We start from the raw sequence: 22,819 nt of genomic DNA, 5'->3' as shown, positions 1-22,819 counted from the left end.
AGATACCACCCACCACTCCACCCCGGTCGCTTCTAGAAGGTGTGGTGCTTTTTTTCCCTTAAAAAGGGCGAGCTCCGAATTCATGCGAGCCTGCCAACCCCAGTGACCCACGTGCATGGTACACTCTGGACAGCCTCAAGGAATAGCAAGACACACCTTGCCGTGTAGGGGTTATGATGACTGGGAATCACGTTGGCCATGATGGAGAAGGCCGAGAAAGGAAGTCAGCTTAGGTTGTCGCTGATAGCAGGCACCATCTGAGTGAGGGTATCCCGTATGTCCCCGGCAGAGACATGATCGGTAGCGAGTGATTGGAAGGATAGTGGGATTTATAAAGAACAAATTGGATCTTGGATGGTTGGAGGTTGAATTATTTGAAAAGTCCCCTAAACCACGAACATGGGTTGCACCCCACCGACCAAGCCATCCAATCAACAGCTATGTTCCATGAGCTTAGATAATCAGGGGTCTGGCTGCAGGTGAACGGGAACAAAAACTACCCGCCCTCCGTCCTTCTCAGCCGTTGACCACATCCTATGGTTTGCAGTTTAGGTGCCGTTGGGCTACTGGCATCGATACCTAGGTGAGCTTTACTTGGAGTCAAGCTACATGGTGAGAGCGAGGTACGGCCCGCATCCCTTCATCTCCCTTCCGACATGCGTGGTTTGCACTCGCGCCGGGCAGACGCCCGACCTGGGCCACGGCCGGCAGAGTAATCTCCCGGCGCCGTGCCAGAGATCGTCTCTCCACAGCCAAAGGCGGTTACATTTTCTGGCAACCCAACTTATACCTCTGCGTCATGAAGTCTTCCAACACCTTCGGCACCGAACAGTAGTAACATATCAGCTGTGTTCAGACCAGACAATCCAACATGTCACAAGTCCCAACAGCTGTTCATCCACATGCCCAATCTGATTGTTGGGTTGGGTGCTCCTCGGTCTGCGTACCATTGCGGGCAGGTTTCAACATGCCATTCTTTGATGTTCGGAGTTGGTGCGACCGCCATGGGATTCTGACTAGGTGCCTCCAGTCTGCATCGACACCCCTCGCCCTGTCTGAAGCTTCTCGGCCCATGGGCGCTAGCCGGGATGGGTCGTCCGATATTAGGGAACAAGCGTAGCTCACAACTTCCATGACAGGCAGGTGTGGTCATAGCAGCACATGTACAGTAACCACCAGAGAAGGATTCCGTAACCGTCGAGATGTAGTGATGCTGGCGTCGTTGAGAACCTCCATGGGCACTCCTCCCTACACCTACCCCTGTCATGAGCCCCTCCACCCCTCCAACCCATGATTCCCCACTCCACCCCGCCTTTAATCCACACCTCCCTTGTCCATATCACGAACGTTATCCTATCCTACACCTGCGAAGTGGACTTCGATCAAAGAACTGTTGAGGAACAAGTTATACCCATCGTTTTAGACAGAATACCAAAGCAACAAGCGGTTCGGTCCCATTCCAAGTAGCCGCTCATTTCCCGAGGGGCCGCTTTCATGTTGAACCCCTGACGAAAGACATCAAGATTAAGATTGACAGCGTAGAATTGAAGCTGTTGGAGCAGCCTACCTATCTAGCTGCCCACTTAGCTATATAAAGCCCAAGACATGGGACTTCCTGGCCGCTCTGGGTTCTCTCCATGTTGGACGTGAGATGTCTACCTAATAAGACCTGAGCACACGAAACGACCCAACCTGTCTGTGTCTTGTCTTTCTAATACGGAGACATTACTCACGACTTTGCCGCTTCGCCCACCACCTTGCGACACATCGTCTCAACTTCCCTTATTCTTGTTGTCAGGTACTTCAGGTACCCAAATCCAATCTGTTTCCCGTCCTGTTTTGGAGTTTTAATCATACCGTGCAGGTTGCCGGCAGTGATTCCTGGATGCCGGTCACTGGTTGCCAGTAGATCTCCCCATCTCCACCGGTAGCGCTCCAGACAACAAGCGCAAAATACCACCCGATTTTGCTGCCTTCCAACTCGCTGGGACAGCTTCCATTAGCGCGCTACCGGCTCCACAGCTGCACAAACGCGCAGGGCTACCCACCGCATCACTCAGCGGGCATTCAAGAGTCCCCGCCGCCGCCGCCTTCTTCCGCTATTGCCTCCCTTCGCCGTCACTGGAAGTCGGTCACTTGGTCTAACCTGGAAGTTCCCACCTTGCAGACGGAGCCAGGCAGGTAAAAGCACGCGCAGGTCATCTTGGTCGCCGCCCCCACCAATTCCTCCGGTCCACCTACCGCCCCGCAACAGCCTACCTACTCTCTGTCTGTCTCTTCTTCATCAAGACATCCCACACACTCTCTCTCGAAGCAGCCTGGAACTGCCTGAGCACTAAGTGTCACGACCCCATATTCTTTGACCAGTCGAATGCTTGTTAGCCTCCTGCTCACAAGCCACCAACAAGACCTGCTGTCATCGTTTCTGTCTGGCTACGCCCAAAGGTAACACAAGTCTTATAATTCAGCACATCACAGCATGGCCAACTCCGAGGAAACGCCGCCGCCTTCCAAAATCGAGGTTGAGGTGGTGACCGAGAACCTCGAGACCCCCGAGCTGGATGATCGTTCATACCGTGTCATCCGTCTGCCCAACGGCTTGGAGGCTCTTCTGGTTCACGACCCCACCACTGACAAGGCCGCGGCCGCGGTTGATGTCAACGTTGGGAGCCACAGTGACGAGGATGATATGCCAGGAATGGCCCATGCCGTTGAACATGTAAGCTTGCTATTACCACCCCGCACACTCAGGCTGCAGCCGCTAACTTTGATTGCAGCTTCTATTCATGGGGACCAAGAAATTCCCTGTCGAGAATGCCTATCATCAGTACATGTCAAACCATTCTGGGCTCACCAATGCCTTCACGGCGACAACCTCAACCAACTACCACTTTGAGGTCTCTGCCAAGCCCAGCAACGATGAAGAGCCATCTGCCAACAATCCCTCACCACTGCTGGGAGCGCTGGATCGCTTTGCCCAGTTCTTCATCGAGCCACTGTTCTTGGAGAACACTCTGGATCGTGAACTGAGGGCCGTTGATTCAGAAAACAAGAAGAATCTCCAGAGTGACAACTGGCGTCTGCATCAACTCAAAAAGACTCTCTCCAACCCGAAACACCCCCACCACCACTTCTCTACCGGCAACCTTGAGACGCTCAAGACCATCCCCGAGGCAAAGGGTATCAACGTGCGAGACAAGTTTATTGAGTTCTATGAGAAACATTATTCTGCCAACCGCATGAAGCTTTGCGTCTTGGGAAGGGAGCCCCTGGATGTTTTGCAGGCTTGGGTGGCCGAGTATTTCTCTCCCATCAAGAACAAGAACCTGCCACGCAACAGATGGGAAGATGAGGTTCCGTTCACAAAGGATCACTTGGGAGTCCAAATCTTCGCCAAGCCTGTGATGGATACTAGAGAAATTACTCTGAGCTTCCCCTTCATGGAGCAAGAGAATCTTTACGAGACGCAGCCTGGTGGATACATTAGCCATCTCATCGGCCACGAGGGCCCTGGCAGCATTATGTCCTATGTCAAGTCCAAGGGATGGGCCAACGGTCTGGGCGCCGGGCCAAGTAACATTTGCCCCGGGTCTCCGGACCTGTTCGACATCGGGATCACCTTGACAGAGGAGGGACTGAAAAACTACAAGGAGATCGTGAAGGTCGTGTTTGAGTACATCGCCCTTCTGCGAGAGACGGAGCCGCAGCAGTGGATCTTTGATGAGCAAAAAGGCATGGCAGATGTCAATTTCAGGTTCATGGAGAAGTCTCGAGCTTATCGGTTTGCAAGTTCCGTCAGCCAAAGGATGCAAAAGCCAATCCCCCGCGAACATCTGGTGTCTGGGTATTCCAAACTTCGCAGATTCGACCCGAAGTTGATCAAGCAGGCTTTGGGCTGGCTACGACCCGACAACTTCTTTCTCGTTGTCACCTCACGGAATCCCCCTGTTACGTTGGACAAAAAGGAGAAATGGTATGGGACGGAGTACACCGTCCAACCAATTCCGGAGACTCTGATGAAAGAGGTCCAGGCGGCAGCTACTAGCACACCTGACAACCGAAAAGCGAAGCTTCATCTCCCCCACAAGAACCAGTTCATCCCAACAAAGCTAGACGTGGAGAAGAAGGAAGTCAAAGAACCTGCCATCGCCCCGCGGATTATCCGCAACGACTCTATGGTCCGGACCTGGTACAAGAAGGACGATACGTTCTGGGTCCCGAAAGCAAGTATAATGGTTAGCTGCCGGACACCAATCACCTCACTGGCGTCTATGCGGGCAGCAGGCCGTCTTTTCACAGATTCGATCAAGGACGCGCTCGAGGAATACTCATATGATGCCGAACTTGCTGGTGTTGAATATTCTGTGATCTGCGAGGAGCGGGGAATGTATATTGAGGTCTCTGGCTACAACGATAAGCTTTCGGTGCTCCTAGAACAGGTTCTGGTCACCATGCGCGACCTCGATATCCGCGATGATCGATTCGCCATCATCAAGGAACGCACGATCCGGTCATACCGAAACTGGGAGCTTTCAGCACCATGGACACAGATTGGTGGATACATGAGCTGGCTGACGACAGACCACTACAATACCATCCTGGATATCGCAGAGGAGCTTCCTGCCGTGACAGCTGATGCGGTGCGATCTTTCAAGAGGGAATTCTTGGCCCAGATGCACATGGAAGTCTTGGTTCACGGCAACTTTTATAAGGAGGACGCACTGAAGCTGACCGACATGATCGAAAAGACGCTCAAGCCACGGCCATTCCCTCCATCTCAGTGGCGTTCGCCTCGCGGGCTGGTGTTTTCTCCAGGGTCAAACTACGTCTGGAAGAAAACGCTCAAGGACCCCGCGAACGTGAACCACTCGATCCACTACATGCTCTACACAGGTGCCAAGATTGATCGTCCTCAGAGGGCAAGGACAGCTCTTTTGGACCAGATCATGCATGAGCCTTGTTTCGACCAGCTTCGCACCAAGGAACAGCTCGGATACATCGTTTACTGTGGCTCTTGGAGCAATGTGACAACGTTTGGTGTCTACTTCATCATTCAAAGTGAGAAGACGGCCCCCTATCTTGAGACCCGGATCGAAAAGTTCCTGGAGGACATGGGGAAGAGACTCGAGGATATGAGTGAGGAGGATTTCGAGAAGAACAAGCGAAGTTTGATTGAAAGGACGCTTGAGAAGGCCAAGTCGCTGGAGGGAGAGAGCAACCGGCACTGGCAGGCCATTGAGTCTGAATACTACATGTTCAACAACCGTAAGTCTAACCTGATTATTCCCCTTGGGCCCAAGGCAAAACTGACCCGTATTTCGTGTTATAGGACAGTTGATGGTGGAGAATCTGAAGCCACTGACAAAGGCTGATATGATTGAGTTTTTCAACCACTACATCAACCCTTCGTCCCCTTCGCGGGCGAAGGTTGCAGCTTATCTGGAGGCCCAGGCCAAGAGCGATGTGACAACGAAGCAAATTACGGATCTCATCAAGACGCTCGATCTCGATGGAAGTACCGCTGCCCAGGCTGCCACTGACCTGCAGTCTCGCCTGAGTGCGGCTGGCCATGACGAGGAAAAGGAGGTCGAAGGCCTTGTCGACTACCTCCAAGGCCTCGGGGCACCAGACGGCAAGGTAAAGGCTGCGTCTGACGTGTGGAGAAGATTACACTCTGAGCATGGACCCGGCAGCGGAGTTGTCAAGGACGCAGAGCCACCATCATCCAATGGGACGACACCCACCCTCATCAAGGATGTACGAGACTTCAAGGCACTCCATGCCACCAGCAGGGCTCCCTATCCAGAGAAGGATCTTGCGGAGTATTATGACCTGGATGCAAAGCTTTAGACATTTCACTTGGAACCATGCAGATCGGGGTAGAGGGGACTCCAGACTACTGAGCGGAAAACAGACTTATACCCAAAAGCATTATATTGTCACCATTGTTGGTCATGCAGCGCATAGATGAACTAATCAAAACTTTCTTGCTGTTTTATTTCATTGCCTGATGTTCTCCTGAATCTCCGGAACGTTCCTGTGCCACAGCTCAAGATAGATGAAGATCTCACTTGGGCTTTCCCATATACTACTAGCCCCTAATATCTGTCAGAGAACCAACTGCCAAACGGTTCCTGGCACGGACCAGGCACGGACCAGCTAGGCACTGTGTGTGAACTTCCATGGCACGGCCACAGGGCAGCGGCCCACTCGCAATGGCAGAAAAGCGATTTTTGTGAAGCCCGTGCCCCTCCAAAAGTCAAAGTGAAGTGCTTGGTAGCCGCCCGCATTGCACATGGGGTATCCCTTTCATCCAACAGAGCGTGAAGACCATCTTCAACAGCAGCCAACTTTTCACCCCCACTGCTAGGAAATGCACAGCATTCTCCTCGCTGCTGTCCGCACCACCGTTTGCCCCTTACCAGATTCCCATCTGGTTACCGACGCAGCAACAGCCACAGCCTGACTGAGCTGCTTCTCTATTGACGCTGTATATTCATCATCGTCATTCACTGGCTTGGCTCTAGGTGTGTACTGAAAAGAACCCCCCCCCAGCACATTTCTTTCACAACGGTACAAATCTTCTGGAGAAATCAATACACTCTCTGTACAACCTTTACCGGCTGTTTATGGGACGTCGATACGACCTTTTACACACAGTACAGCCTACTTGAACTCCACTTTAACGCCTCACTGTGTTAGGAAGGCCCTCACTGCCCACTCCGTCCACCGCCTTCTGCAACTTTCTACTTTTGCAATCCTAACGACGTCCAGAGCTGCCATAAGCAGCTCACAGTCACCACGTCTTCTTCAAAGAAAAGAAGAGTGACTCGCCAGTCGAGCAGGGAGCACGAGCCCAACGACGTAGTGCTGCTCTCCACTGAAGAAATCGATCCGACCTTCTCATTTTCAGAAGCCGCAGGCATCCCGACTATAGACACTCCCACCTACGTTCGCCACGGCGACTCGCTGCCACCATCGGGTGTCCCACCACGTTTGCAAACCCAGTGCAGTTCGGTACCTGACTCGCCCTCTGCTGCGAGCTCCCCGTGCGCTTCAGCCGACCTTTCAGTGGACTTTGACCGGGGCGCAGAGTTTGCCGACTCTGCCTCAAGTCTACGGCCAACAGACTGGACCCTTCCAGGTAGCCAGTCGACTTCATTCTACAATACAGCTCACCGTGCTCTCATGGGGGGTGCTCCCGATCTTCCCCAGCGGTCCTCGTCCCCGCTCAAGCGACCTGCCTCCAGCATGGAGCCCGAAACGGACAGTACAAACCTGAAAGAGGATGTGGTTATGGGAACCGAGAATGAATCTGCTGCAAAGGCCAAAGAGGGCAAGGATGAAGTGATGGATGGGGCTCCATCAAGCCCAAAGCAGTCCACCACAGAGTCAAATGGGCTTCCTCTACGGAACGGTCAGTTGCCTCTTGAGCTGCCCACATGTGGCCTTGGAGCTAACATACTTGAGCAGATATTCCTCCGCTCGATCAGCAAATCAAAACCATCGAGACTCTCGTCAAGGCGTTTGCTGAGACTCCCATCCAGGAGGGTGACGAGGCGTACCTAGTGTCAAGGAAATGGCTTCAACGGGCCCAGGCCTTTGGGCTGGATAGCAAACATGTCAGCAAAGAGGTGCCAGAAGGGTCCCTTGGTCCAGTGGACAATTCGGACATCATTGAGACCAAGTTCACAGACTCCAATGGAGTAGAGTGTGTCAAACTGAAGCCAGGCTTGGGAACGGAGAGTTTCGAGCTGTTCCCCAAAGATGCCTGGGATCTCTTGCTCTTCTGGTACGGGCTGGCTCCTGGACAAGCTCCGATTATCCGGCTTGCACACAACACGGCCCCCGATGCGGTTTCGGATCCCGTTATTCAGTTCGAGTTCCACCCTCCTGTGTTTACTATACACAGATTGTGGTCGGCCACGAGCCCGATTCCTATAGAGCAGGAAATCAAGCTCAAGAAGCCACCCCCTCCCATTGTGGTTCAGAGTACGTCCTTCAGCTATCACAAGTTCCTTAGACGAGTCAAGGAGCTTGCTAGTGTGGCACCGGACCGCAAGGTGCGCGTATGGCGAGTTCTGCAGACCATCCCCGCCACGGAAACCCCAGCCTCTGAGCCCTCAAAATCCTTTGGGATGATGAAGACTCCTCCGGACTCTCCAGTTCAAGAGGTTGGCGTTCCCGATGGATTTCCTGCCGTCCCCGGGGCTTGGCCTGAGATGCTTGTTGATGTGGTAACTTTTGGGCAGTTGGAGAAGGGTGTCCAACGCGCCCTTGTTGAGGCACAGGACACAACTGTCCATGCCAACTACAACGGCAAGAGGAGCCTGTCGCTGGTAGGCCTCAATGTCGATCAAACCCTTGTTCTGGACGAAGAAGTGGAGCGTCAGGACTGGGTGTCTACATATAGCGGTTCCAACGGCAAGAATTTGACAACTAGGAATAGCTCAACCGCTGTCGTTCAGGCCCGGGCCAACGTCAGCGGACGTAGCAGCCCCGCGCTTTCGGCACCTCTCACCAGAGGCCGCGCCCAGCAAAAGTCGGGGCGGACCCACGGCTGTGTAGGACTCCAGAACTTGGGCAACACGTGCTACATGAACTCTGCTCTTCAGTGTCTGCGTGCCGTCGAGGAACTCACAAAGTATTTCCTCACTCATGAAGCGAAAAAGGAGATCAACACCGACAATCCTCTCGCCCATGGTGGAGATGTTGCCCTCTCCTACGGACGGCTGCTTGAAGAAATCTACAAGGATCCCACACCAAACTCGGTTGCACCACGCCAATTCAAGAGCGTTATCGGTCGGTATGCTCCTGCCTTCTCGGGATATGGCCAGCAGGATTCGCAAGAGTTCCTTGGCTGGCTTCTCGACGGTCTCCAAGAGGATCTCAATCGCATCCTCAGGAAGCCGTACATTGAGAAGCCCGACTCTACCGACGAGATGATCAACAACCCTGCAGCGATTCGGGAGATGGCCCTCCAGGTTTGGGACATTACGAAGCGGAGAGATGACTCGGTCATCTCTGATCTGTTCACCGGTTTGTACAAGTCTACTCTTGTGTGTCCCGAATGCAACAAGATCAGCATCACGTTCGACCCTTTCACCAACCTGACCCTTCCCCTCCCCATGGCAAACTCGTGGTCCAGAGAGATCAGGTTCTATCCGCTGAATGATGCACCCGTCAACATTGTCGTTGATATCGACAAGAACAGCAGCATCAGGGGATTGAAGCAGTTCATTTCGCAGCGTGTCGGGGTACCTGTCGACCGTCTCATGGCTTCCGAGGAATTCTCGGGCAAATTTTTCAAGCACTATGATGACATGGCGACTGTCTCTGACGACATCTCTAGCAACGATATCGTCGTTGTTCATGAGCTCGAGGCTCCCCCCTCAAACCTGGCCTTGACCAAAGACCCAAAGAAGCAAAAGATCAAGTCTCTTTTGGCTGACAATGATGAGGAAGACTTGGAGGATCCTATGGTACAAAGCATGGTTGTTCCTGTCTTGCACATGTGTTCACAGGGCAAAGCCAAGCGCAAGAAGAGCGTTCTGGTGCCGCCGCACTTTATTGTGCTGAACCCAGAGGAGGCATGCAGCGAAGACATCATCCGGCGGAAAATCTTGGAGAAGGTGGCGACGTTTACCACACATCCTGAACTTGCTGCGGTGGAGGAAACCGACGCAGGTGATAATATTGATCCGGAGATGGCCAATGTGGCCTCGGATGTTGATTCTTCAGGCGACTCCAAGATAGTAGCGAAGTCGGTTGAAGGTGAAGAAGACATTGTCGACGTCACCATGGCTGATGCAAACGATGCGCCCAAGCCAGCAGCGTCCAGCGGGGCTGAACAGTAAGCTTTTGTGATTCATGACGAGTGAATGCGGCGACTAACCAAGTATGACAGATCCTCACAGGCGCTGAAGGCATTCAAGTCACAGCGGCCCAAGTGGATAGACCCCGAAGAGTTCCTCGCGCCGCAGTTCCAGAACCTGTTTGATCTCAGCTTCTTCTCGGAAGGCACTATCACCATACCTACTGGGTGGCAGTCTGTGACCGAGGGGAATGCGTACCCGAGACTCAGCACCAGGCAGCCAAAGCCGATAATGTCGGATGTCGAGATGCAGAGCCCCGGAGCTTGGGCCAACTCTGATGCTAGCGGCAGCGACGAAGTGAACGAGGTCACTCGCATGGCAGAGGAATCCAGCGATGATGACTCGGATTTCCCTCATCAAGTCCAGGTTCGTTTTGTTCAGACTGATCTATGGAAATGTTGTGCTGACCTGCATCACTCAGGACCTCCAGTCACGAGCGATTGAACCGCCATCCCACCAAGTGAACGCTCGCGGTGGTAAGAAGAAGATGAAGGCTCGCCAACAGCAGATGTATGGCAAGAAGGCCAAGAAGCGGTTCGAAAAGCAACAGAAGGGCCGCATGCAGAAGCAACACGCAAGCCGGCGTGATACCGGTCCCATTGAAGGTCCCCTGGTCCGTCTAGGTGAAGGTATCATCGTGGACTGGAACGAGGAGGCCTGGGAGGCTCTCTTTGACGGCCAGCCAGGAGAGTCAGTGCGCGGCTGCAAGACCTTTGAGAATGTAGACACTCTGGTGGACCCTGCCCTTGAAGCCAAGAAGAAGCAAAGAGCTCTGCGTGCGAAGCATGGCATTACACTTGAGGATTGCCTGAACGAGTTTGAGAAGGAGGAAATCCTGTCAGAGCAGGATACGTGGTACTGCCCACGCTGCAAAGAGCATCGACGGGCTAGCAAGAAGTTCGATCTTTGGAAGACACCAGACATTCTAGTCGTCCACCTCAAGCGTTTCAGTTCTGTTGGATACCGCAGGGAAAAGCTCGACATTCTGGTTGACTTTCCAGTGGAAGGACTCGATCTGACTTCTCGGGTCATCGACAAGGAGGACGGGAAACAAGAGATTTACAACCTCATTGCCGTTGATGACCACTGGGGTGGTTTGGGTGGTGGTCATTATACTGCCAAAGCCAAGAACTTCAACGATGGCTCCTGGTATGAGTATAACGGTATGTTTTCCTGTCACAGGCTCGCGGCATCGAACATGGCGCTAATATTTAGTAGACACGGGTGTGAGTAAGTGCAGCGATTCTCAAAAGGTTGTCAGTGCTGCTGCGTACCTTCTCTTCTACAGAAGACGCTCTGAAACACCGCTGGGCGGACCCAGGTTTCAGGAGATCTTCGACAAGTATGACAGCCAGATTGCCTCCGCCGATCAAGACATGTCCGACTCGGGGGAAGGGCAGCGTCTCGGCCTAAGCTCCTCCCTTCGTGGATCGCCGAGCGCTTCGACCGGAGCAGGTCTAACTCTCCCTCGAGGAAAACGTGGTTTGGTTAGCGACGACTCTGACCGCGCGGGACAGGCCCTTGTCCCTGCTGACCCTGAACTGCCATCCTATCAGGCAAGCGTGGGGAATGGTGATGAGGATACCGAGATGGGCGCTGCGCTGTGGGATCAATCCACGTTGCACAACAGCATTGAGGGTGATGAGGATGAGGGCATCGGCCTTCCCGACTACGACAATGGCGGTATGGCCGGCATGACTTCGGTTATTGGTTCGAACTGGAATTTCCAGAACATCAAGCCTGGCTCGGTGGCGTCTGACGGGGACATTGCTAGCGATATTGCGCAGAACGACAACTCGTCCAACGACGACGGCTTTGCGGCCGGGGACGAGATGGATGAAGTCTTCATGAGTGGTCCATCACTGGAATTTATTGAGCATGAGCCGACATTTCCCGAAGAAGAGATCCCAGCGCCTCCCGCCGAAGCACAGAACCTGTTTGATCAGATAGCCGAGGACAAATGGGCACAGCAGCAGATTCACACCGTACCTGCCGATATTGCCGATGATCATGCCAGCGACAAGGTTGCTGAGATACGGGTTGGTGACGGAGGCGAGGACCAACAGGCTCAGGTGCAAAAACCGAGTGCTTAGGATTCAGCTCGGTCGTCAGGAGGTGTAGAGCCAGAGCTGGCCTAGTATACCCCTCGGCCGTACAAGCCTTCTGGTAACCCACCCGAAGCGCATCCGGGTACCGATGTCAAGGAGGGTCTGGATAATCTTTTGGACTGGGTAGACGGAAACACGCAAAGCACTTAGGAAATGTCGGACCGGGTGAATTTTGACCATGAAGAGTCGGTCACCACCACCAGTGTTAAACAACCTGTACAAATCAAGACGCCTCCGGTTATCGCATCGCCCAACCCTACACGACTTCCCATCCCGACCTTTTCATTTGCAGGTATAAAGCCCCAGTCGGCGAAGTCAAACTATGGAGCCTTACGTCGTGTAACAGTCAAGAATCTCTCAGCCTCCTCTACATTGCTTAAACGGCCACAGGGTTGTTCTGCTCATATAAGTACACTTGGGCGTATCAAGCTGCCTCCGCTTGATCGGCAGCCTGGCCATTCAAGAAATACATTCCCCAGACTTTCACAACTTCCCACTCCTGGCGCATCTCTTAGGGGTGTCAAACTGCCTTCGCTTACAGAACTTGGACTTTTGAAAATCACATTACCGGGGCTTCCGGAACTTCCTTACACTTCATCTGCAGGTACCAAGCCGCCTCGGCCTAGGCGGGAGATTGACCCTTTGGAGGTTATGATACCCAAGTTTGCGCGTCTTTCTGGTCATGTTATAGGGAGGAACCCGTCTCTGTTGAGGAATGACGTCGGATTCTCGCAGTCGAACCAGAGTTCATCCCCGAAAGGAAAAGAAAAAGAAAAAGAGAGGAGGATGGCGACGAGAAGGAAAAGAATAAAGACAAGGGCGAAGGAATGGGAAGGGAGAGTAAGTGGGGAATTGTTCACTTCTAGGGGCTTGGGCTTGGTTGGGGCAGAGGATAAATGGGAATGGGGATGATGGGTAGTGATAGAGTGGGGTTTGGTGATGGAGTAAAATTGTACCTATTATGCACAGACATGAATATGGGAGTGAGATGCGGCGTCACATACATAACATACATTTGCTGCTTTGGAGGAGGGGACTTGGCGGGGGTAAATTGGCTAAGAGGGTGGTGGGATGGGTGGGGAGGGGGGAAGCTTTTGTTTTGTTTTGTGTGGTGGATGGAGGATTCTTTGCTTAGGAGACTAGCATTTACATTTGCAGCGAAAGAGAGAATAAAAGGGGCGTTTTAGATGAGAAGATGGGAGGTATCATGGGAAGGGGATGGAAGGGGGGGTTGGTCTTTTTTTCTGTGTTAGAGCAGCAGTGCTCTAGCGTAGGGTAGGTATGAAGGGGATGTAATGTATTGCATTAATTAAGTCTTTTTGTTTGTGCGAGGTGGTGAGAGAATAGTGTGGTGTTATGGACATGATCCGGTACTGAATGTGAGCTCTAGTGTGTTATGACATGACTCCTGCTTTTTGGTTCTCTGACAATGATGGGAGAAAAAAGATATAATTCAGCAGCAGAATTGGATCATAAACCTCACCATATTTAAATTGGTAGCAACATTTATCCAGGCGTCACAGTATCAGTCAACGATATATTGGAGCAATTCTGGCCGTGCATTACCCCCTACAGGAGTTAGGGTTATATATAGCTTCTCATTAACTACATAACTATTACAGTCTCGGAATTAAAGCCCTCACAGTTAAAGCCGTCAATTCAAAGCCGTCAATTCAAAGCCGTCAACTCAAAGCCGTCAATTCAAAGCCGTCAATTCAAAGCCGTCAATTCAAAGCCGTCAATTTGAAGCTGTTAACTTAAAGCTTTTATTTGTAATTAAAACCGTTAATTTAAAACAATTGTAACTTCATTTGTAATCGAAGCTGTTAATCAAAGTTATAAATCGAAGCTATAAATTGAAGCTGTTGATCGAAGCTGAGCCATTAATGAAAGCCGTTATGATTAATTATAATAGGCATTTGGGCTTGTATTTATACATAAGTAATAATGTTGATACTATGGAATAGAAGGATTTTAACACGCTTAAGTACTGATTTACACTGTAAATTATACAGGGGAAAAAAAATTATAAAGCTATGCTGAAATGATGAGAAAAGACACAAACCAACCACAACACCACAAATATACCCTCAACAGGGTCTCTGAATGAACACCCCTGCGTGACAGTGGCTCGCTCGCAGGCCGCACTCCACGTAGGACAAAGAAAAGACCCTATGGGCTCGCAGACCACATAATAAGCACCTGATCGGCCTGATCAGAGGGCCAGAATTGCCTGCACGCGTGCAAAGCACAAAATATGAAGAAATAAAAGTCGATGTCCTGTCTAAAATAGAATGTCAGAAGCAGACCGTTTATATACATGACCCCTGAACCCCCGAATCCTCCGAGAGCCCCACTTCCTTACTCAAACCCTCAGGCCTGTGAGCCGCACCCCAAACCAATGCTAGTTGTGGTTGAAAGTGTAGTTGATGGTGTAGTTGATGGTGTAGTTGATGGTATAGTTAATAAGAGCGACAGGGGGTAATGCACGTCTAGACAAAAAAAAAAGGTAATGCACGGCTGAAATCTCTCATGTATTGTATGGGGACTGAAAGGAAGAATCTAACTCAACTACTGCAAAGAACATCTAAATCTCCAGACTAGCCTTGGAGATCTGGAGAGAGAGAGGCAAGGGGGTATCTGTCATGTTCTCATTCTCTAAACCGAAATCATTCATACCGCACTTGATAGGTATATATCTTGACAACAGCAAAGTGTTAACAATAACCAAGAAAACAAAGACGGTTGCCACGGCTTTGAAAAAAACAATAACACCGACCACCCCTAATTCCACTCTCACAAAACATATCTTTTTCAAAATATCTTTCAATTTTCCCTCCTCCCGTCACGAGATGTTGTTCTCTTCCATATCCGTCCATATCCCCCCAAAACAGCAAAGGCTAACTAGATAGCTACTGGGCAGCAAATAACAAATAAATAAAAATCCTGTACCTAGCTTTTAAGATGAGATACGTGGCGTAGGTTCCGCCCAAGAAAAAAAACGAACAACAGAAAAAGACAAACTATTCATCAACACAACATCCACCCACCCACCACCCTAACCGCTTTGTAAATAATATCAAATTTTTGCCTCCCTGTTCCCCTTCGCTCAAACCCATTTTTGCGGTTCGCTTTTCCCATAAACCCACGCTTCCTTTAACAAACATGAAAAAAAAAACATAAAACTAGAAACCACTCCCATCCATGCCAAACCCGTCCATGGGGTTGTCCATCGCCATGTACTCCAGCAGGTCCAACCCACCCACATTCACACCCTCAGCCGTCATCGACACCGAGGTGCTATTGTCGATGTTTTGGAAGAAGGCCGGTCCGGTGGGCAGGTACCACATTTCGTTTCCGGGGTTGGTCCAGTCGTCCAAAAAGGCGTTGGTGTCTAGCCCGTTGTTGTGGCTGTGAGCAGAGTTGCCGTTGCCATTGGTATTGTCCAGACCTGTGGTTGCGGCTGGGGTGGAGGGTCCAAACATGGATGCCGAGCCAGTCGGGTAAGGGAAATTGCCCGTGGTGAGATCCCATGGTGTGGCCGATATGTTGGCTGGGGTTGCAGATCGTTCTTGACACAAGAGGTTAGCAAGATTTGGCTGTGGTGCGGAAAACAAGAAGAAAACATACCAGCAGCACCAGCCCCCTCCCTCAACTTCAACCACGGATCCGCCACCCCATTATTGTTGTGATGGGAGTGCTGATGATGCAGCCCGTGCCCATTCACGCCCCCATGTTGATGCCCATTAGCATCCCCATGAAGCCCCACCATCCCCCCCATTCCATCCTGCTGTTGCTGTCCCGTAGCCGACCCCGCTGGCGGTGCTGGTGGAGGCGGCGCATGGATAAACCTGTTCCTCAACCTCCCCGTCAACGTCTCCAGCATATCCGCAAACCTAATGCCCAAGTGCACATCATCCACCACACAGTTCCTCAACGCGCTGACAGTCTGATCCATCAGCCCAATGCTAATCTCCACATCCGATTTGGGTGCCCCCAGCGCAAAGGTCTTGAGCAAGAACATAGCCCCAGAGATAATTCTGAAATACGTCCTCACCGGCGCGTGCTTCAGGTAATCATCCGGCAGCAACCCCTCGACCACGGTCCGGAGCAGGTTTCGGCTGCCATTAACAACCTCCCTCACATACTCCTGGTCCTCAACACCAAAACCGCCTAGCTGGCCCAAAGGCAGCTTGCCGTAGTAGTGCTGTGTCTGGGGTGACAGCTGCGGTCCAGATTGCCCCGATACACTGCCGCCTCCCTCCCCTCCGGTCGCGGTACCATTGCCCCCGTTAGGCCCCCCGCCGGCGTTGTTAGTGCACCGTTCGACGACAGCCTGAAGGGAGAGCGAGTTGATATAGATGCGGACGTACTCATACTCAATCGTGAGTATGTGTCTGATGTATGGGGGCATTCGGAATCGTTCAAAATGATTCCACCAGTCCCTCAGCAGCGGCTGGAACTCTTTGAGAAGAGAAATGTAGCTCCCGCTCTGGATGATATCAGTCGTGTGCTTCCTCGACCTGAACAATTTCTCGTTGCCGAGGTGCATCGCGTTGCTGATGCCCGCCCAGCAGTGGATGATTTGATCGTCGAGCTCCAAATCAGGTATGTAGTTGAAAACGTTGGACAGTGACGACTGGTTAGTCCCGGGCGTGTTGCCCTCCACAGTATTGGGCCTCCTCTTGAAGGTGTACTTCTCGTCCGACCTCCGCAGCTCGTCAGGTACCATGTTCGTCCAGCCCAACCTACCGGCCAGTTGGCTGAGGTAAATTAGAAGCAGCCTCTTGATCCTGCTCGCTCGGAGCCGGTACGCTTCTTCTTCATACTCTGGCCTAGCAATAGCCCCTGTGGCGAGCAGCTCGTCGATGTCATCAAACACGCCCAACTCATACGCCAAGCCCATCCCTGTGCTCAGCAGCATCCAGCACATCCTATCACTCCGCCACGCCGGCTCAAGCCAGCTTTCAATTCTGGGGCCCCCAATCCTCCCCCCAGGCCGGTGGCTGTCACTATCCACCGGGCTCTGGGAGCTAAAGTCAGGAAGGAGTAGCTCGTCAGTGGCTTCGTTTGGCGGGAAGTGGAGGGCGCGAGGGTGCCATTCTGTCAATATCATCAGTGACTCAATCGTGCCCAGAGTTCGTAGACTGCCTCTCCGCAACCCCCTCCATGGAGCCGTGCTCGAGTTCTGCATATCATCTGCCCCTGAGCCACAGAAGCCACCACCAAACGCCTCCTGACCCCAGACGACTCTTTCGATCATGCCGCGGAGGTAGGTCCACAACTGTTCGTGGATGGCGTGTGAACGACAGTGGCCGCCGGTGCCGGGCATCTTGCGGTATCTGGAGGCGATGGTCAAGAGGGTCACGGTGAGTATCGGTTCCTCAGTCAGTAACGTCAAGTGAGAAGACGGCGTCTGGAATGTCGGCGGTGATATGGGTGTAAGTGGTGAGAGGTACTTGTAATAGCTGGGCCATTGTCAGCATTGATCGCTCCAAAAACAGACACCAGGGTAGTCCATACTATTCAATGTAATCAATTGCTTCCTGGGCGGTAAACCATCCTGCCCGTACGAAGCGGAATCTCGCCCAGGCCTTGAGGGCCTCTTCCTTGCCAAGATCCGGCAGCTGCTCGGTCTTGCTAAGCTCCGGGTCGATCTGCTGGTCGACGGTGGGGCCATCTGCTCGCGAGGGGTGACGGGTATGATGGTATGTGCCCGGTGTAATCGTGTTCGACGACTTGCGTGAATCGACATGATTGTGGGCATGGATGGAGTGGGAGTGTGAATGCGAATGCGCCTGTGACTGTGTAGCTCGGCGGCTTGGAGCGGGGTTCTCGTCGATCTTGTGCGACGAGCTGTTCGCATGTCAGTTTACTAAACCTCAATGCTGACGACAGCAACTGAAACACTAACTTATCCGTAGCAGCCTTGTAAAGCAAGTCCAGCGCATCGTGAGGTCCATACACCTCCCTCCTCATCATGGTCTTCGCCTCGAAGTTCTCCAGTGGTGTATTCGGCTCGCCGTTCCCAAACTCCCCACCACCGCCTACACTCCCCCCTCTCCCTCTCGTCGACGCCAAGTCATTGGGCCTTTTGAGAGGTATCGATCTCCCCCGGCTACCTCCGGGTGTAAGTGGGACCTCGCTGTAGAGTCGTCGATCATACGCAGCCGTGCTGCTCGCAGGTGATTCGACCGTGGTCCTGAGCGATTTCCTGCCATTCCTCAAGATATATTCATCCTGCTCCGGGTCCTCCTCCACAGACCCATCATCAATCTTTCTCTTCCGTCTCGTCGCGCTAAAGTAGCATTCTTTGCTCTCACGGCGGCACCGCACGCAAGGCGGTTCGTGTGGATCATCGACCGATCCCAAATCGCAACGGACTTTTCGACGGCGGCAAGGTATGCAGGCTTGGTACACCCGTTTGTGTTGTTGAGGTTGTCCACTACCACCCTGTACCTGGGCGACAGAAGACTGCGACTGTTCCCTATGGTGGCCCGGACGTAATGGGGGAGAAACGGCCCCACCAACACCGGACCCGGCCCCGGCGGAGCCACTCAGTGGCGGAGGTCCAGAAGCGGAGCCTCCTGCGGCACCCGAAGATGACAGGGCGGCGGCGGGTGAAATTGGCGACATTGACAGCTGTGCGGCCGAGGCGGCAAATTGCGCCATGACGGGGCAAGCAAGCAAAGGCGGGTTTCCTTCTGTGTGGTGCAGTCGGTCGGCCCCGGCTGCGGGAATCGGCAGGCACGACGCAACACACGTCACTTGCTTTTCGGGCTGTCGGTTCGGGTCTCTGTCGTTTGCTGGGTATGCGATGTGTTGGTGACTTGGGTTCGCCCTATAGAATTGTTTCAATCGCCAGGTATTCGTTGCTGGTCGGCCCCAGAATGCCCCGAGCAGAGAGGGCGTTTGCGCGCGTCGCGGCGGCTTGAAGCGGTTTGCGGTGGGTGAAGGAGGAGTCGGGGTTCAAGGGAAAGTCGGGATGGAACCTGCTTTTGGGGCTAGAAGGGCCCCATTCAAAATAAATTCCCGGGTCGTCTGCTTTTTTGGTTGCACCTCAAAGGCTGATGGAAAAAACGCCCGGGCGAGCTAGCCACCGTGGCCTGGGCGTCCCCTGGCTGCGGGGTGAGCGAAGGAGGGGGTGCGCGGCAAACGAACGCAACGGATGTCCACTGAGGAACCTTGAGGGAGCCTATCAGAGTCACGATCAGGGACAAGGCAGGACAAGGCAGCTCTTACACCTGCCTAGCTCTGTTTAGAGAGAATAAAACCAACTCGATCCCCTCGATCTCGAGCCCATCAAGGTGGCTCTTTGAACGTTTCGTGCCGTCAACACTTTCCTCTGTAGGTCAAGGGCGGATGACCTCGGCAATGTGCCAAAGAAGCGCGATCCTTGTTTCCCGCTTCTCCTCCTCTTGTGGCGGTGTGTGTGAGCGTGTGAGCTTGTGAAGGTGTGTACGAAAAGTAGGAGTCAAGTCACGAAAAGTCCAATTCCCAAATTCCAGATCGGGAGCTATCAATTGGATGAGAAACAACAACTCGGCTTGCCCTTATCCGCCCCGGTGTGTGTTCAATTCGGTGTCGGCCGGGCGTTGGTTACCCCAAGGTGTAACATTGCATTGATAACGCTTCAGCCTCCAAGTCAGTCTTGCATGTCTGCATAAAGGGTCTCTTTCTCCTCGATCGAAGCCATTATCTTTGTCTGCCTTTGAACAGACTCGACTCAACAATCAATTGTTACATCCGGTATCAAACATCAAAGCTCCGCAAATCGACAAATCATATTCAAATGTAGTCATCAGAAACGAGTCACTGGCTCGTCTACAGGATGTCCGCGCCGTGTAAAACTTGGGTCACGTTTTCCATCAATTCCAATTTTGTTGGAGGTCATGTGGTTCTTCCAACTCAGCCTCCATTGACCACTCACCAAGCAGCTTTTTTACCTTGATCCAGCTCGGTGTAATTGAGCAGGTGTCTTTTCCACACCTCCCATGCTTGACCTTGGCTACAAAATTCTCCCGATGTCATGAGCCCTATAGCCGGCAACGCGCGTACCTTGCATCCAGATATCACCATCTCACACACCGTCACCAGATGTAAAAATCTCCGATCACTGACTACAAGCCCCAAAATACCCCATCACATGCCTAACCAGCACCATGAGTTACGCGCCAGTGCGATGAAGAAAGTCTAGACAATTCGTAATTCGGGTCTCGCACCCGTCCATCACAACTGTGACGAAGACTTCCTGCTTGACCAATCCCAAACCGCCTCCTTACCCCATTGCCATTCATTGCCTCTGAACGTGATCACGAGATTGCTAGAGGAATGCCAAATTATGTCATGGCAGAGTGCATCACCAGCTTCTCTATTCAGAGAGATACATGTACAGTTACAAGACCAACAATCACACTTGCCACCATCGCGATGCCTCGACCCCATTCCCAGAAACAAAGGCAGATAGCAAAAGAACTCAATTTAAAAAGCAAAATCCTGGCCCGATTCCATTAAAAAGGGCACGCACATTTCGTTAAAATCGAGAAGCAGAATCTTTAGAGCTCGCCCAGATATTGAAAGCCCCTCTCCGCGTAAAAAGACGAAAAAGAGATCATCCCCAGCCTGCCTGTAAAAAGACATAGAAGCCCGATGACGCCAGCCAGCGAAAAAGAAAAGAAGAAGTCTCATCTCCTACCCCTGCGATGTCAATCAAAGCCCACAAGCTTCATCCTCTCTCCCTTTTCCGTCTTCCAAGACGCCCAGAACGCCATTGCAAATGCACCGCAGTTTGTTGAGTGAAAAAAGACCAAGAGGAAACCCAGCAGGAGCCGACTTAGTCCCTCCCGAGGACATTGGCGCGGGTCTATCCATCAAACTGTCAGCAAACCAAACCAATACTCTCAAACACCACCTAGGGCAAAAACTCACCAAGTAATCCCAAAGCACCTTCATCAACGGATCCGGCAACGTGTACAAATCCACCGAAAATTCCCCCTGGTCAACATTGTTCTGGATGAACGTCCCCTCGTCCTTCCCGTCATGAATCAGCTGAATCACCTGCAGCAAATCATCCTCGCTCAGCTTCACCAGCCCATCCGCCATCTTCTCCACATCAAACGTCTTTTTCTTCTTGCTCCCCTCCCCGCCCTTCTTGAGCTGCTTCCTCTCCTCATCCGACGGCAGCGGGCCCGTCTCCCTCAGCAGCGCCTGTAGCGCCTGGCTCGGGTTCTTGAACGTGACGGAATGCACATTCTCATACTGCGGCGCCGCAAAGTTCAGGTCGTGCAGGATCGTCTGCTTGCCCCCCTTCTCCGTCGTGTAGAGCTCAATCGACATTTCAAACTCGCCCCAGCCCTCGTTGGTGCAGCGGAAGGGTGGCTCGGTGAAGGCTATTTCCCACATTAGCATCCCCATATATCCAACCTTTGCGCAAATAAATAAACCTACTCTGAACAGGGTTGTCAAAACTCGGATGCAAGTTGTAAACAACCTTGGTAAAGCACCTCGCCGGCCTCTCCCTCCCCTCCTGGTCCAAAACATAAACCTCAATCGTCCACTCCTTCATCGGAAACCCCTCGTTGACGGGGGGCTTGTCGATGTTGTGCTGCTCCGTCACAATCTTGACCTTGCGTTCGACAATCATCTTGACGTTGGCTTTCTCGTTGTTGTTGTTGTTGTTATTGTTGTTGTTATTGTTGTTGTTGTTGTTGTTGTTGTTGTTGTTGTTGTTGTTGTTGTTGTTGTTGTTGTTGTTGTTGTTGTTGTTGTTGTTGTTGTTGTTGTCGTGGTCTTCCTTGTTGTCGTCCTTGTCCTTGTTGTTATTCTTCTTCTTCTTGCTGCCGCCTCCTTCTTGTTGTTGTTGCCGCCTCTGCCCGAAACGACCCTAATACGAGGTGTGGTGGTGGTGGTGGTGGTGGTGGTGGTGGTGGTGGTGGTGGTGGAAGACTGGTTGCTGCGGCTCGAGTTGTTGTTCGCACCTAAAAAAAAAAAAAATATTTTGCCCAAAGTCAGCGACATCATCCCATCAATCTTGAGTGTAATGTTTTGCGCCCAGCCACAGAGCCCCAGCCGCGCGCGCGCCATCAAGTCTTTACAATATTGCAGCTGTAAACACCCCCCCCCCCAAAAAAAAGGCTGCCTTGCTTCTTCCTTTCCCTCGCAATCAGTCAAAGTTGCGTAGAGCTCCCCAAAACTAGGCAGCAAGCGCGAGCTCCAATACCCTCTCTCTCCATCCAAACAAAAGGAAACAAAGCTCCTATACCTCACCAGTAAATCTAACTTCCCTCTCCCGCGTATATCTGTCGTTTCAAAATCGCGCGCGCGTGTGTGTGCAGTTAGGCGTAATTAAAACTCGCAAAAGTGAAGCAATTCCCAACCGTTGTGTCAAAAAGAAAAGAAAGGAACAGGAACGCGCTTCTCGATGCGCAAGCAACCAACGACACGAAACCCACCCAACCTTCCGCCAAGCGTGAATCACTTACCAGCAGCAGTTCCCGCGCCCGAGCCACCACCATTGTGGCTGATTCGACGGGCGGGAGCTATTTCCTCAAAAGTAAGTTATCCGAAGTTTAACCGGATAATACCATTTTCCTGACTATGCTGTGGCGCAGTCGGACAAACTCTACTCGAAAGAAGCAAACCACCACCTCGAGTAAAAGAAAAAGTCAAAAGTCAAAAAGTGAATAAATTCACACACACCGAGACAATATCAGTTCCTCTAGAGAAGAAATTCGCCAGCAAGTTGCTGAAATAAAGTGAACGCCTGCCCCGTCGTCTGTGGCTGCCGTTATTGTGTGCTCACGTTGCTGTTTACCTATCAGTCAAACCACCGAGATC

The 22,819-nt window shown here is 52.2% G+C and overlaps 3 protein-coding genes across 3 annotated transcripts; 1 reads left to right on the top strand and 2 right to left on the bottom strand.

Moving 5' to 3' along the window:
* The first annotated feature begins 598 nt into the window (after positions 1-598).
* QC763_0105430 (uncharacterized protein) lies at positions 599-13,021 on the top strand. The gene is given in 10 exon segments (XM_062906451.1): positions 599-1,807; positions 1,865-2,719; positions 2,778-5,265; positions 5,330-5,757; positions 6,775-7,417; positions 7,474-9,853; positions 9,908-10,241; positions 10,297-11,038; positions 11,094-12,738; positions 12,744-13,021. Coding segments are annotated over 8 exon segments (8,130 nt in total). The 5' UTR covers positions 599-1,807; positions 1,865-2,479; the 3' UTR covers positions 11,969-12,738; positions 12,744-13,021.
* A 1,713-nt stretch (positions 13,022-14,734) lies between these two features.
* ARO80 (zinc finger transcriptional activator) lies at positions 14,735-19,697 on the bottom strand. Its single transcript, XM_062915652.1, has 5 exons — positions 19,226-19,697; positions 17,898-19,167; positions 17,507-17,839; positions 15,614-17,451; positions 14,735-15,554 (listed from the first exon to the last, which is right to left on the bottom strand). The coding sequence occupies exons 2-5, from the start codon at positions 18,653-18,655 to the stop codon at positions 15,169-15,171; spliced, it is 3,315 nt and encodes a 1,104-aa protein (XP_062761638.1). The 5' UTR covers positions 18,656-19,167; positions 19,226-19,697; the 3' UTR covers positions 14,735-15,168.
* Positions 19,698-20,816: 1,119 nt separating this feature from the next.
* Positions 20,817-21,626, bottom strand: tfg3 (transcription factor TFIIF complex subunit Tfg3; the record flags this gene model as incomplete). The annotated part of the gene is made up of 3 exons (XM_062915651.1): positions 20,817-20,846; positions 20,912-21,372; positions 21,431-21,626. The coding sequence occupies 3 exons, from the start codon at positions 21,624-21,626 to the stop codon at positions 20,817-20,819; spliced, it is 687 nt and encodes a 228-aa protein (XP_062761637.1).
* Positions 21,627-22,819: the final 1,193 nt, after the last annotated feature.

Source organism: Podospora pseudopauciseta (genome assembly GCF_035222475.1).
Source record: "Podospora pseudopauciseta strain CBS 411.78 chromosome 7 map unlocalized CBS411.78m_7, whole genome shotgun sequence".
Lineage (NCBI taxonomy): Eukaryota > Fungi > Ascomycota > Sordariomycetes > Sordariales > Podosporaceae > Podospora > Podospora pseudopauciseta.
This window is presented reverse-complemented; position numbering and strand designations above follow the sequence as displayed.